Here is a 16,134-nt window from a genome sequence, read left to right on the forward strand (position 1 = left end):
TACAGCAATGCCTAAATGCTCACTGGCCTCTTGGTCTATTATAAATTTTTTCCAGATATGTGAGTCTTAAATGAATAAAACAAAAATCTTTGTCAAAATAGATAAGCAAGTTTTTGTTTCTGCTATGTTTTCCCCTCATGTATGATTTTTAGATGACAATATCTAGTCCTTCCATATTGCTTAACACACAGTTTTGCAGAAAAAAACTGTATATAAGTTAGTGTTTGTACGGAAGAATAATTTATGAAACTCTAAGTGCTTCTTACACTCATTGTCTCCTAAAGAGCCTAAAGCAGGTCTATCTGTTCAGGTTTACAGTTTTTGTTGCATAAGGTTTCCATGTTGATGACAACTAATTAGATGAATAATCATCTGATCTAAGACTTTACAAATTACAGGGCTCTCAGGCTTCCCTGGTGGCTCAGAGGATAAAGCGTCTGCCCGCAATGCAGGAGACCCAGGTTCGATCCCTGGGTTGGGAAGATCCCCTGGAGAAGGAAATGGCAACCCACTTCAGTATTCTTGCCTGGAGAATTCCATGGACAGAGAAGCCTGAGCGGGCTACAGTCCACGGGGTCGCAAAGAGTCGGACACGAGTGAGTGACTTCACTTCACTTCATGTTTTCTTATTATGTGTTTTTGTGAATGCCCTCTTCATGTATATCTGCCCATTCCCATCCATCCTATGGAGTCAGGCCACGAGAACATGATCTTATTTCACCATGAATGCCATGTTCATTTAAGACTATCTGAGAGTAGGTTAGTGTTTGTCATCTCAGTTGAGTGCAGATTAAGTGCAGGAAGTCTGTCTTGCTAGCACTTTGTGGTCTTTTCCAACCGAGAGTTGTGGGCAAGAGAATTACTTTGCTTTTGGAAAAAGAGGAGAAATTCATTTTCTGCAGCCATAAGAAAAATAGTTTTTCAGGTACTAATGGCCAGCCATTACTCCAAGACAGAGTAACTGTGAAAAATCTTCAAAGGAAAGTCTAGAAAATTAACCAAGATGGAAGAGTAGAAAAATACTGGACTCATCTCTTCTCATGAACACATCAGAACCACAACTATCAATAAAAAAGACTGGCACAGAAAAGATCTTCTACAACTAAAAACATGAAGAAGGAATGACAATGAGACAAGTACGAGAGGCAGAACTGCAATATAGTCAACTCTCACACCTCCACAAGAGTGGGAGGTCTGAATCCCATATTGGGCTCCCAGCTCAGGGGTCCTGCACTGGGAAGATGAGCCCCCTGAAGGGGGCTTATATTCAGGAGCGCCACAGAACCGGGGCAAATTTTACTCTTAAAAGACACACACAAAATCTTACATATTCTGGGATGCAAGGCCGAAGCTGTAATGGATAGGAGCCTGGGCCAAATTTATCTGCTGGTCTTGGAGAGTTTCCCAGAGAGGCAAGGTGTGGAAATAGCGTATATAAACAGTAGTGGCAGACATCTTTGGGAGCTCCTTCTATCATGTGGACAATGGTGCTGGTGGGCACCACTGCAGAATCCTCCTTCTAGGTCATTAGTACCAAGACCTGGCCCCAACCAATAGCTGTAGGTGCCAGTGGTGGGATACCTCTAAGACTAAGCAACTTACTGGGTGAGGACACAGCCCCACTCATCAGCTGACAGGCTTCCTAAAGACTTCCTGAGTCCATGGCCCCTCTGGACACACCTTTAGGTACAGCTGTGCCCACCAGAGGGCCAAGACACATCTCCACTCATCAGGAAATAGGCAGCAGCCTGGTCCTCCAGAAAGCCTGCACTAGTCTCTAGAACAGCCTCACTAACTGTATCTGAGGGGGAAGCCAGATACAAGAAAACCACAATACTGCAATCTGCTGACCTATCCTACCCACAGCAGGCCAGACCATACTCTGGGATCAGCTGGACCTTGTCCCTGCCCAATAGCAGGCCAATACAAGCTACTGGGGCTATGAACACAATAATTAAAACTGGAAAAACCAGAAACATGTGGAGGCTAAACAGTGTAACACTAAATAACCAACTGATAAATAAATAAATTAAAGTAGAAACAAAAATACCTAGGGATAAATAAAAATACAAAGATCCAAAACCTATGGGACACAGCAAAAGCAGTTCTAAAGGAAGTTGAGAATGATACAACTTTATCTCAGAAAACAAGAAAAATTTCAAATAACCTAAATTTATACCTAAAGGAACTAGAGAAAGAAGAACAAACAGAACTCAAAGTTAAAAAAAAGAAAGAAATCATAAAGTTCACAGCAGAAATTAATTAGAGGCTAAAAAAAACACAATAAAAAGACTGTGGTGACGGAGTTTGTTCTCACAGGACTCACAGATCTCCCAGGGCTGCAGGTCCCCCTGTTCCTGGTGTTCCTGGTCATCTACCTCACCACCATGGCGGGCAACCTTGGGCTGATTTTTCTTATCTGGAAGGACCCCCATCTTCACACCCCCATGTATTCATTCCTGGGCAGTTTAGCCTTTGCAGATGCTTGTTCTTCCTCTTCTGTGACTCCCAAAATGCTAATTAATTTCTTATCTGTGAATCACACTATATCCCTGGTTGAGTGCATCTCCCAATTTTATATTTTTGCTTCCAGTGCAAACACAGAATGTTTCCTCCTGGTGGTGATGGCCTATGACCGCTATGTAGCCATATGCAACCCCTTGCTTTACCCAGTGGTGATGTATAATATCTTCTGCACCCAGTTAATAGGTATTTCGTATATTATTGGGTTTCTTCATCCCATGATGCATGTGGGTTTGTTATTTAGATTAACTTTCTGCAAGTCCAATGTAATACATTATTTCTACTGTGAAATTTTACAACTATTTAAGATTTCTTGTACTGACCCTAGAGTTAATATGCTCCTGATCTTTGTATTTTCAGTCTTTATACAATCTTTCACTTTTATGAGTATCATTATCTCTTACTCCCATGTTCTCTTTGCCATCCTGAGAAAGAAGTCTGAAAAGGGCAGGAGCAAAGCCTTCTCCACCTGCAGTGCCCACTTGCTGTCTGTTTCCTTGTTCTATGGCACTCTCTTCTTCATGTATGTGCGTCCTGGGTCTGGATCAGCTGAAAATCAGGATAAACTATATTCTTTATTCTATTCAATCATAATTCCTCTGCTAAATCCTTTTATATACAGTCTGAGGAACAAAGAGGTTATAGGTGCCTTGAAGAGAATAATAAATAAATAAACATATTTTAAAGCAAAATTCGAACAGTTCTTTTCAAACTTTGCAAAATCAAGAAGTCTACAGTTAAGCAAATTGGCCTTGGCTTTATCATTTAAACAGAGGGTAATGTCTAGGGCAGTGTCTAAGTACTGTATGATGAAAGTCATCTTCAATGGCAAGAGGTGTTCATATCACAGAAAACTGAATTTTTAATGAAAAATTAAATCCTTTACATTTGAAATCCTTTACATTTGAATCAGTTCTAATGAGGTGGATGAAACTGGAACCTATTATACAGTGTGAAGTAATCCAGAATGAAAAACACCAATACAATACACTAATGCATATATATGGAATTTAGAAAGATGGTAACAATAACCCTATATGTGAGACAGCAAAAGAAACACAGATGTATAAAACAGTTTTTTGGACTCTGTGGAGAGGGTGAGGGTGGGGTGATTTGGGAGAATGGCATTGAATCACCAGTCCAGGTTTGATGGATGATACAGGATGCTTGGGGCAGGTGCACAGGGATGACCCAGAGGGATGGGGAGTTCAGGATGGGGAACACATGTACACCTGTGGTGGATTCATGTCAATGTATGGCAAAACCAATACTTTACAAAACCAATTACCCTACAATACTGTAATCAGCCTCCAATTTAAAAAAATAAATTTATATTAAAAAAATAAAACCAAGGATTTAGGGCTTGCAGTGTTTCACTCTGTAAATTCCATCTAAATTAGATACAGTAGTTTGCAATTTTACTGTGTCAGACATTTGCATGTTTCTTTGTTTGAGATTGAAGTGAGTGAGTGAAACTAATTCTCTAAGCTTGAATATCAAAATTCTGGCTGTTTCTCAACTGTTCAGAGACTCAGATGAAATGACTTCTTGTCGGAGATTGTCCCTGAAGAGGAAAATTTCTTTGAATGAAGAAAAGGTTTAAAAAGCACAGAATACAAGAGATTGGTGCATTTTACTGGAGAATAATGGAAGTTGGGATAAAATTAAAAATGGACTATTGAATTTGGTGCAAATATATGCAGGAACATAGTGCATTTTACTGGGAAATTAAAGGCAATAGTGATATTCAAGAATTTTCAGATATTAAAAGATTTCGGAATATATTTCCTCAGATATTAGTAGTCTTCTGTTTAATAAAGTATAAACATAAATTCATATAATTTTCATACTTCTTATACTCTTGCATGTTTACTATTTAAGTAAAAATATATGATGCAATTACATGATGTAACATTTCTTAACTTGTGTAAGTGCCACCCTGGAATGAGTCTCATTTCCAAAATGATTGTAAAAACCGGTAATATAATATTTATTGTTCGTTCATTGATTGCTCTGTATGGAATGTGTAGTGACTTTCTCTATGGGCCATATTCTAAATTTAAAGGAATTCTAAAGTAGTAAATGTAAAATTTGTTTGCACTTATAATAATGTTGCTAGCTAACCACTGCTGTTGCAAAATCCTCAGATGATGACCTGGTGTTGCTGATCAATAAGGAAGAATTAAGAGGAAGAAATATGTAGACAGAAAATCTGATGTGTGGATACAACAGGTATGCAGGGTAGGAGGATGCAAAGCTGAGAACTGAAGCCAGTGATGCAGCTCCTCTGCCCTGTCTTAGACTATCTTCAGTCTTTCACAGGGCACCGAGAATAAGTGAGCTTAAAATGATTATGTGAATGTAATCAGCCATCTAAACAGGCAGTGACAAGAAGAATGAACACACTGAAGGCAAGTGAATTAGAAAGTTCTACAAATCAAATCAGTACTGGGAGAAAATGATCCTTGTCATATAAATGGAAGAACTTATTAGGGGCATCTCTGGTGCTGATAGAGATTGAAGTTTCTAACCCATCCATGCTTCTGCAAGGGGTCCTATCCTCTCTTCAACCAGTTGGGGGAAAGGGTTTAGATTTGTGAAAAAGGACACGATTACTAATATTTCAAAGCACAAGTCCTGTGAAGCCATGTACTCTCCAAACTCATCAAGAAACACTCACATATTGAAGTATTTAACCTTTGAGAGTATTTTTCGACAGAACTGACCACTGGAGGGAGTCTTGGCAAGTTTAGTTTCATTCATTCTAAAATATAGCTCATCAAGCCATTTCCTAGGAACAAAAGGAAATTTCAGTTTCTGAAGTTAAATAACCTGTAGTGGATAACACTAAAAGTACAGTAACCACAAGAAGACTGTGTTCCTGGCAAATAGTCCCAGATTTCAGGGTAAAAGAAGATATACAACTTTCTAGATAGAGAGACTGGATTACTAACAAAGTAAAGATAAGTATAGTAATATTTGATGTCTCATTTTTTGAACTGCAAATAGAGACAATGGAACAACATTTATAAATTACTGAGAGAAAAATAATGGGTTCATGAATAGTGTTGTGCTAAGGGATTGTGAATGATCATGCAAACTGTGTGCACTCCTTAACTCAGGAGCACCATTCACAAAACAATATTGTGCTGCTGGCTGCCCTGCGTTTTAGACTCCATAAGCAATGACACAATGGATAATGATGATATGATTGGGAACAGTATTTTAAGTAGTTAGATTTTGAAGACTATAAAGCAAATAACATTTCATTACTCTTGTAGGTGAATTGTGGCAAATATCAGAGGAGACTTTATTCCAATTAAGAGCCTGTGCTATGTGTTATGTAGTATAAACTGTATGCCATGACTCACTTTGAAACACTGTTTTCCACTTGGCTTCTCTGGTTGCTCAGATGCTAAAGACTCCGCCTGCAATGTGGGAGACCTGGGTTTGATCCCTGACTTGAGAAGATCCCCTGGAGAAGGGAATGGCAACCTACTCCAGTATTGCCTGGAGAATCCCATGGACAGAGAAGCCTGATGGGCTACAGTCCATGTGGTCACAAAGAGTCGGAATTCACTGAGTGACTATCACTGAAGTCTATAAGAACAGTTTTTGTCATTTCTTTTCTATTTGTAGACAAACCTCAATTTAAGGTTCTTGAGAATGCATTGTTTGAGGGATAGCCTGTCTCACTATAATAGCTAGTGTTGAGTGACTCATTCAGTGTGAGTTACAGATCACACTGTCCATTGATTCGTATATATTTCCTGTCACAGACACTGTTGGTGCCTGCCCATGTCTTTTCTATACATCTTCATCTGAGGGCTTTGTATGATGACCAGAACCATTTTAACCCTCATTTAAGGCAAACTGTAAGAACTGGGAAATGACTGCTATTCATAGAATCTCCCTTAGACCATTTATCAACCAATGACTGACAGGAGTCAGTGAACAAATACCTCAGACATTTGCCCTTTAGTTGATATAAATTTGTCATTTATGCTCTATACTAGCTTATGGTGTTTCCAAAAAAAGATTAAGCTTGATTGCCCACAGTTGTAACCTGTTTGGTAAATTACTGTTTATCAGCTGCATTTCCTTTCCTATTTCACTTCATCACTTTCTTAGTCATCATATGCTGCTGCTGCTAAGTCGCTTCAGTCATGTCCTACTCTGTGCGACCCCATTGACGGCAGCCCAGTAGGCTCCTCTGTCCCTGGGATTCTCCAGGCAAGAGTACTGGAGTGGGTTGCCATTGCCTTCTCCAATGCATGAAAGTGAAAAGTGAAAGTGAAGTCTCTCAGTCACACCCGACTCTTAGCGACCCCATGGACTGCAGCCTACCAGGGTCCTCCGTCCATGGGATTTTCCAGGCAAGAGCACTGGGGTGGGTTGCCATTGCCTTCTCCAGTCATCAACTATTCACAGTTAAATTACTGCACTCAAATAATGTCCCAGTCTCTGAGATACAACCTAAGACATCTGTACCCCTTCTATCTGTGGCCTTACACAAACCAGGTACCGCTTTTACCCTAGGGTGGAAATGAATGTTTTATGCACTGAATGTTTTATGCAGGAACTAGGCATACCTGTACTACCCTATTTCAATATGATGAAATTATTACTTCTACAGAAATCTCAATGGTTGTGGGTCCTCCCACTACTTTGAATATCCAGATGCCCCATCTATCCAGATGTTATCCAGATCTAAGTAGAATGTTAAAGCGAGTTTTTCTTTTACCTCATACTATTAAGAGTCTGTGCCCTACCACACATATATACAATATACTCTACCAAGGTTGATGGTGAATGTCCGTTTTAACTTGGTGTCTGAAATATGTGTGTGCATGCTAAGTTTTCAGTCATATTTGACTCTTTGCAACCTCATGGACTGTAGCCCACCAGGCTCCTCTGTCCGTGGTTTTCTCCAGGCAAGAATACTGGTGTAGGTTTCCATTTCCTCCTTCAAGTTAACTTCCCAACCCAGGGATCGAACCCACACCTCTTATGTCTCCTGCATTGGCAGGCGGGTTCTTTACTACTAGCACCACTTGGGAAGACCATCTGAAATAAACACTTTAGTTATTAAAAATAATCTTAAATTATATAATTAAGGCTACTTTATTTGTCCTTCAAGTACCATCTATTTCCATTTTTGCCATCAAGGTTTTGCATTTATTATGTCAGGAAATCTGGAAGACCCAGAGGCCCAGCAGTGGACACAGGTCCGGAAAAGGCCAATCCTTATCCCAATTCCCAAGAAGGGTAGTAGTAAAGAATATGCTAACCATCAGACAATCACACTCATCTCCCATGCTTGTAAGGTCATGTTTAAAATCTTGCAGGCTAGGCTTCAGAATTATGTGAACTAAGAACTTTCAGATGTCCAAGCTGGATTTAGAAAAGGAAGAGGAGCTAAAGATCAAATTGCCAACATTTGCTGGATTATAGAGAAAGCAAGGGAATTTCAGAAAAACATCTATCTCTGTTTCATCAACTACGCTAAAACCTTTGACTATATGGATCATGACAAGCTGTGGAATGCTCTTAGAGAGATGGGAACACCAGACCATCTTACCTGTCTCCTGAGAAACCTGTGTGCAGGTCAAGATGCAACAGTTAGAACCCTGTATGGAAAAACTGATTGGTTCATGATTGAGAAAGGAGTATGACAGGGCTGTCTGCTGTCACCCACTTGGTTAACCTATATGCTGAGCACATCATGAGAATGCCAGGCTGGATGAGTAACAAGCTGGAATGAAGACAGGTGGGAGAATCAACAACCTCAGATATGTGGATGATACCACCCTAATGGCAGAGAGTTAAGAGGAACTACAGAGCCCCTCTTGATAAGGGTGAAGGAGGAGAGTGAACGAGCCGGCTTAAGACAAGCATTGAAAAAGCTAAGATCATGGCATATGGCCCCATTACTGCATGGCAAATAGAAGGGGACAATGTGGAAATGGTGACAGATTTCCTCTTATTGGATGCCAAAATCACTGTGGATGGTGACAGAAGCCATGAAATCAGATAACTGCTTCTTGGCAGGAAAGCAATGACAAACCTAGACAGTGTGTTGAAAAACAGAGACATTACCCTGCCAACAAATGTCTGTGTATTCAAGACTATAGTCTTCCCAGTGGTCATGTATGGTTGTGAAAGCTGGACTGTAAAGAGGGCAGAATGCTGAAGAATTGATGCTTTCAAACTGTGGTCTTCTGGAGAAGACTCCTTAAAGTCTCTTGGGCAGTAAGGAGATGAAACCAGTCAATCTTAAGGGAGATCAACCATGAATATTCACTGGAAGGACTGATTCTGAAGCTGAAGCTCTAGAATTTTGGCTATCTGACACAAACAGACAACTCATTGGAAAAGTCACTGATGCTGTGAAAGATTGAGGGCAGAAGGAGAAGAAGGCATCAGAGGATGAGATGGCTGGACAGCATCACCGATGCAACAAACATGAACCTGGGCAAACTCTGGGAGATGGTGAGGGACAGGGGTGTGCTGCAGTCCATAAGGTTGCAGAGTCAGACATGACTGGGTGACTAAACAACACCATTTCCATTTTTACTGTCTTACATATGAATACCAGATTTCAGTTAGAACTTGTGAGACAAGCAAACAACAACAAACCAAGAAAGAAACAACCCAATATCAAAATAGAGAACATTAAAGAGAACTAGTGTCAGATATGACTCAGAAGTTGGGATTATCAACCAGGAAATTTAAAATGGCCATGATTACTATGTTAAAGTTTATATGCATGACGAGATTTTAGAGAGAATTTAGAGAGAGAGAGAGCATTTTTTAAAAGTCAAGTGAAAGTGCTAGAATTACATATTTTTTAAAACATGAGAACAAAGGTAAGGATATTCTTGGTGAGCTCATCAGTAAATAAGACATGGACAAATCTGTGAACTTGAGTATACATCAATGAATATTATCAAAATTAAAAATAAATAAGAACAGAGTAAAAAAAAAAACAACAACCCAGGACATTCACATACTATGAAAGACCATCAAGTTATCTAATATGTGTGTAACTGGAAACTGAGAAGAAAAGAATAAGAGTGGAGCTGAAGAAATATTTGAAAACATAATTGTCAAGAATTTTTCAAAGATAGTGAAAGTCATCAAACCAAAAATTCAAGAAGCACACAGAACCTGAGACAGAATAACCAAAACAAACAGAAACCAAATCACAACAAAATAAAAATGCAAAACAACAATTATATTAAAGCAGCTAAAAACTAGAGATAAAAAGAAAATTTTGAAGGTAACTAGAGGGGAAGAAAAAGTATATGGTCAGAAGATAACTGAGTATTGAGTGACATATTTCAAATTGTGGGGGGGAAAGACCAGCCAACACAGAATTTTACCTAAGAAAAAATAACTTCCAAAACGAATGTGGTCCCAGTCCCCAGTTTGGGGGAATTCCCTCCCTGCTGAGGGACATGCACCTGCTTTTGAGATCTGCCTCTTTACTTGCACAGATATAGGCGTAGGTTTAGATGATGGTGGGCCAGGAAGCTCGGAGCTGGGTGGGTTGACCCTCTTACCTGGCTGGGCCTCCAACACCCCTCTTCTATGTCTCCTTCAACACAAACCAGGAATGGGGCAGGGGAGGAGAGTGGCTGAAGTTTCTGGGTTCCTGGGTACTCAGTGATATGTGAATTCTGCAGAGGAAAGGCATGGTGGGCCCTTTAGGGTTCAATGAAGTTGGAACCTCAAAGCAGCTGGACTTCTCAGCCTGAGGGCTAGTCTGGGGCCAGAGTGAGATTGACTCTGAAGGGGCCACCCCCAAGCCTTGGGCTGTCTTCCTGGTGTAGCAAACAGGACAAGGTGAAGCTGAGGCAAAATCCAGAGGGGGTTCCTGGACATCAGAACTTTCTAGAAGCTCTGAAGCAGAAGAGGATCACCCTGTGGGAAGGTGTTTTAGGATCTACTGTCTTGAGACTTTGCAGCTCAGTGTCAGTATGTGTGTAGCTGTGTCCCCTGCTGCAGAAGTAGGTGGGGGAAGCTGACAACAAGGAGGATCTTCAGGGGGAGGCAAAGAGGAGTCCCTCCTGTAGCAGGCTCGACAGGGAGAGCAGATGAGCACTGGGAACTAAGTGGTTAACAATGACGAGCACGTGGTCTGAGTGTGACTGTGTACCTGCTGCTGGAAGGAAAGTCAATCAAGCAGGAGATATGTCCAGTGAGATGCTGCTGAGTGCCGTTTCACTGGGGCACCAGTGTGCTTCCCTGTGCCCCAGAGCCCATTGCAGTAGCTTAGACTAGGGGCTCTCACTTCACGACTCCGTACTCCTTGGTCACTTTGACCCTTGAGTGTGAAGTGCTCCCCTTTGTCCAGGTCACCACTCTGGTCTTTCCCATGCTTTCAAACTGAGGCAGGGAAAGAGGAAAGGCAGAGAAACGGAGGGAACAAGACCCTGGGATTTGTGCCAGGGCTTTTGGAGTTAGGTATTTCAATCAATACGTAGGAAACAGTAATTTGGGGACAGGAAGAATGGGGTCAGAGAGTTTTGAGGAAAATGGCTGGCAAGAGGGTAAAATTCACTGATACTCTTGATTTAAAACCCCGTGCCAATCATTGCTTTGTTCTTAAACAAGGAAACCTGGGACACAATACAAAAAAAAAAATAGAATATAAAATAAAAACTTTTGTGACAAAAACTGAAAAAAAAAATCATTATCTAAAGTCCTAGAGGACAAGAAAACATTAAAAGAAGTTCTTTAGGCAGAAGAAGTATGATAACCAAAGAGAATCTTGGTGGTACACAAACAAATATTACTGAAAATAGTTAAAACGTTCATATAAAAGGATCTTTCTTATTTTGGATTAATATAAGATGCAACTAAATGCCAAAAAAGAGTAGCAACATATCATACTTTTACAGATAAAATATATGACAATATAGCAAGAAGATTGGAGGGAGAATTTGCAAGTATATTCTTATTAAATTATTACCCTACAAATATAGTGGTATAATAGTATTTGAAGGTAGATGTGATTAAAGTAATATATTGTATATCCTAAGAGAATTACAAAAAAAGACAATGTAGAAATAAGCCAAATAAAGATATAAAATGGAGTAATAAAGTTTCTATACTCCAAAAGCAGGCAAGGAAAGAACAGAAGAATAGAAGATAGAATAGAACAGAGAATAGAAGGGTTGACTTGAATCTCCTGCGGCTCTCACGTTGGCAGGTGGATTCTTTACCACTAAGCCACCTGGGAAGCCTCTTAAGAATAAATAGGCAGCCTGAATATTTGTACACTTTTAAAAACTTTGGATTTTTTGTTAAAAGTTTTCAGAAATAATCCAAGTACATATATTTTATATAAAACAGATAAGCAGAAATAGCTAAATCATCTTCTGGGAATTTTTTGAGAGAATTACCCAAATATTCTTTTAGACATTCTAGGGAAAGATATATGTGCAGGGAAAAGACAGCAAAGTAAAATATATAGCTATCTGAGCTTTGGTCAAAATAAGACAATATTGTGGCTTACACTAGAGGTCCCAGGAATTTTTCTCCGTTAAGCTCAATATGAATACTGATTTCCAGTACTTGAAGAGATGAAGTCAAAGGTTTGCAAAAGTTAACCCTTGGTGCACAAACCTGGCCTGCATTGGCCAGACCAAAGCCTGGTGGCCAGTTTGGAAATGAGAGTGAAGTGGAGTTGGCCAAGTTTGGAAAGAAAATCCAGGGTGAGCTTATTTCTCTGGTGAGGAAGAAAAGATGACTAGACTGTTTTAAAGGGAGCATGCCCAAGGACTACTTAGCATTGCTATTAAAAAGAGAGAGAGAGAGAGACAAATCAGACTGTGGTAAATCAAAGTCCACAGTCCGAAGTTCAGTTCAGTTCAGTTCAGTCACTCAGTCGTGTCCGACTCTTTGCGACCCCATGGATCGCAGCACGCCAGGCCTCCCTGTCCATCACCAACCCCTGGAGTTCACTCAGACTCATGTCCATTGAGTCCGTGATGCCATCCAGCCAGCTCATCCTCTGTCGTTCCCTTCTCCTCCTGCCCCCAATCCCTCCCAGCATCACGGTCTTTTCCAATGAGTCAACTCTTCACATGAGGTGGCCAAAGTACTGGAGTTTCAGCTTTAGCATCATTCCTTCCAAAGAAACCCCAGGGCTGATCTTCAGAATGGACTGGTTGGATCTCCTGGCAGTCCAAGGGACTCTCAAGAGTCTTCTCCAAAAACCTCGAATAGCCAAAGCAATCTTGAGAAAGAAGAATGGAACTGGAGGAATCAACTTGCCTGACTTCAGGCTCTACTACAAAGCCACAGTCATCAAGACAGTATGGTACTGGCACAAAGACAGACATATAGATCAATGGAACAAAATAGAAAGCCCAGAGATAAATCCACACACATATGGACACCTTATCTTTGACAAAGGAGGCAAGAATATACAATGGAGTAAAGACAATCTCTTTAACAAGTGGTGCTGGGAAAACTGGTCAACCACTTGTAAAAGAATGAAACTAGATCACTTTCTAACACTGCACACAAAAATAAACTCAAAATGGATTAAAGATCTAAATGTAAGATCAGAAACTATAAAACTCCTAGAGGAGAACATAGGCAAAACACTCTCAGACATAAATCACAGCAGGATCCTCTATGATCCACCTCCCAGAATTCTGGAAATAAAAGCAAAAATAAACAAATGGGATCTAATTAAAATTAAAAGCTTCTGCACAACAAAGGAAAATATAAGCAAGGTCAAAAGACAGCCTTCTGAATGGGAGAAAATAATAGCAAATGAAGCAACTGACAAACAACTAATCTCAAAAATATACAAGCAACTTATGCAGCTCAACTCCAGAAAAATAAATGACCCAATCAAAAAATGGGCCAAAGAACTAAATAGACATTTCTCCAAAGAAGACATACGGATGGCTAACAAACACATGAAAAGATGCTCAACATCACTCATTATTAGAGAAATGCAAATCAAAACCACAATGAGGTACCACTTCACACCAGTCAGAATGGCTGCGATCCAAAAATCTGCAAGCAATAAATGCTGGAGAGGGTGTGGAGAAAAGGGAACCCTCCTACACTGTTGGTGGGAATGCAAACTAGTACAGCCACTATGGAGAACAGTATGGAGATTCCTTAAAAAATTGCAAATAGAACTACCTTATGACCCAGCAATCCCACTTCTGGGCATACACACCGAGGAAACCAGAATTGAAAGAGACACATGTACCCCAATGTTCATCGCAGCACTGTTTATAATAGCCAGGACATGGAAACAACCTAGATGTCCATCAGCAGATGAATGGATAAGAAAACAGTGGTACATATACACAATGGAGTATTACTCAGCCGTTAAAAAGAATTCATTTGAATCAGTTCTGATGAGATGGATGAAACTGGAGCCGATTATACAGAGTGAAGTAAGCCAGAAAGAAAAACACCAATACAGTATACTAACACATATATATGGAATTTAGGAAGATGGCAATGACGACCCTGTATGCAAGACAGGGAAAGAGACACAGATGTGTATAATGGACTTTTGGACTCAGAGGGAGAGGGAGAGGGTGGGATGATTTGGGAGAATGACATTCTAACATGGATACTATCATGTGAATTGAATCCCCAGTCTATGTCTGACGCAGGATGCAGCATGCTTGGGGCTGGTGCATGGGGATGACCCAGAAAGATGTTATGGGGAGGGAGGTGGGAGGGGGGTTCATGTTTGGGAATGCATGTAAGAATTAAAGATTTTAAAATTTAAAAAACAAACAAACAAACAAACAAACAAAAAAAAAGAGTCTTCTCCAGCACCACAGTTCAAACGCATCAATTCTTTGGCGCTCAGGCTTCTTCATAGTCCAACTCTCACATCCATACATGACTACTGGAAAAACCAGAGCCTTGACTAGATGGACCCTAGTCGGCAAAGTAATATCTCTGCTTTTGAATATGCTATCTAGGTTGCTCGTGACTTTTCTTCCAAGGAGTAAGCGTCTTTTAATTTCATGGCTGCAGTCACCATTTGCAGAGATTTTGGAGCCCCAAAAAAGTCTGACACTATTTCCACTGTTTCCCCATCTATTTCCCATGAAGTGATGAGACCAGATGCAATGATCTTCATTTTCTGAATGTTGAGCTTTAAGCCAACTTTTTCACTCTCCTCTTTCACTTTCATCAAGAGGCTTTTGAGTTCCTCTTCACTTTCTGCCATAAGGGTGGTATCATCTGCATACCTGAGGTTATTGATATTTCAGATACCCCTTATGCCCATCCTTGTGGTCCCATGAGAATCTTGTCATTTCATACATCACATTAACATCTCCTTACTTTGGGAGAAGGACAAAGGTAAATGAAAAGGGAATCAGAGTAGGAATTTAAACTCCTTTCTCTAGAGTTACTACTCCAAACATATTCAACAGGAACAGCAGGTTGCAAAACTGCATAATTTTCTTATCTGCAAACATGTAGATGTATGTATATTTGTATAATATATGATACACAAATTTTAAAGATTTATACTAAAATATTAGTAGTATATATTTTTGTGCTGTGATGTGCTTAGTCGCTCAGGTCGTGTCCGACTCTTTGCGACCCCATGGCCTGTAGCCCGCCAGGCTCCTCTGTCCTTGGGGATTCTCCAGGCAAGAATACTGGAGTGGGTTGCTCTGCCCTCCTCCAGGGCATTTTCCCAACCCAGGGATGGAACCCAGGTTTCCTGCATTGCAGGCAGATGCTTTACTGTCTGAGCCACCAAGGAAGCCCAGTATATATTTATAGATGATTATAAAATATTTTATTTTCCTATGTTTATAAATATTGTCAAATATTTCTGCAATGGACAGCTGTATTTGTGAAATAAAATAATTTCAGTGAGTGAATGAAAGATACTGACAACGAGTCTGTCGTTGACCAAACTCTATTCAGTTTCCTTTGAGTTCTTTTTCAACCAGGCTTGATTTTTGAACTTTCATATTCATCCCTGAATTGTCCAGTTTTAGCAAGAATCCTGCTAAGTCAGTTTGACCAGTACTACCCCTACGCTTGATATCTGATCTTCCTTGATACATAGTTAGGTTCCTTATCCTCCACCATCCCCCAGGTGATGTCTGATCACTCTAACCTGCCTTCAGCAATACTGTGAAATAGCTTCAGCCAAAATTCCCCTTATTCCTGATGTTTCCTCTTAGTAATTTTTCACCCACTGCCTCCCTCCCCACGCATTGGCTGTAAGTACTCACTTGCTTGTGCTATATTCAGTGATGAGCTCAACATCTCTCCCTCATTGCAGGATCCCATTGAAGTGGTCCCCATACCTATTAAAATGTTGTTGTTGCCACTAAGTCATATCCAACTCTTTGCAACCCTATGGACTGTAGCCTGCTAGGCCCCTCTGTCCATGGGATTCCCCAGGTAAGAATACTGGAGTGGGTTGCCATTTCCTTCTCTAGTGCATCTTCCCAACCCAAGGATTGAACCTATGTCTCCTGCATTGGCAGGCGGATTCTTTATTGCTGAGCCACCCAGCCACCCACATATCTACTAAAATATTCTCCCCTTGAATAAGGTCTTCCTTATCAGCTTCAGCAAGTGTCACTA

The 16,134-nt window shown here is 40.4% G+C and overlaps 1 protein-coding gene across 1 annotated transcript; it reads left to right on the forward strand.

Moving 5' to 3' along the window:
- Positions 1-1,241: 1,241 nt before the first annotated feature.
- Positions 1,242-3,197, forward strand: LOC101117398 (olfactory receptor 5AC1-like). Its single transcript, XM_004022614.4, has 2 exons — positions 1,242-1,289; positions 2,292-3,197. Exons 1-2 carry the CDS (start codon positions 1,242-1,244, stop codon positions 3,195-3,197), a joined length of 954 nt encoding a protein of 317 aa, XP_004022663.4.
- The last annotated feature ends 12,937 nt before the right edge of the window (positions 3,198-16,134 follow it).

The sequence above is a fragment of the Ovis aries genome, chromosome 1 (assembly GCF_016772045.2).
Source record: "Ovis aries strain OAR_USU_Benz2616 breed Rambouillet chromosome 1, ARS-UI_Ramb_v3.0, whole genome shotgun sequence".
NCBI classification, from domain to species: Eukaryota; Metazoa; Chordata; class Mammalia; order Artiodactyla; family Bovidae; genus Ovis; species Ovis aries.

Bases quoted from the DNA above. Each gene is read 5' to 3' on its own strand.
- LOC101117398 (XM_004022614.4), top strand. From the start codon at position 1,242: ATGAGCCCCCTGAAGGGGGCTTATATTCAGGAGCGCCACAGAACCGGG. The intron at 1,290-2,291 runs GCAAATTTTACT...CACAATAAAAAG, and splicing joins AGGAGCGCCACAGAACCGGG to ACTGTGGTGACGGAGTTTGT.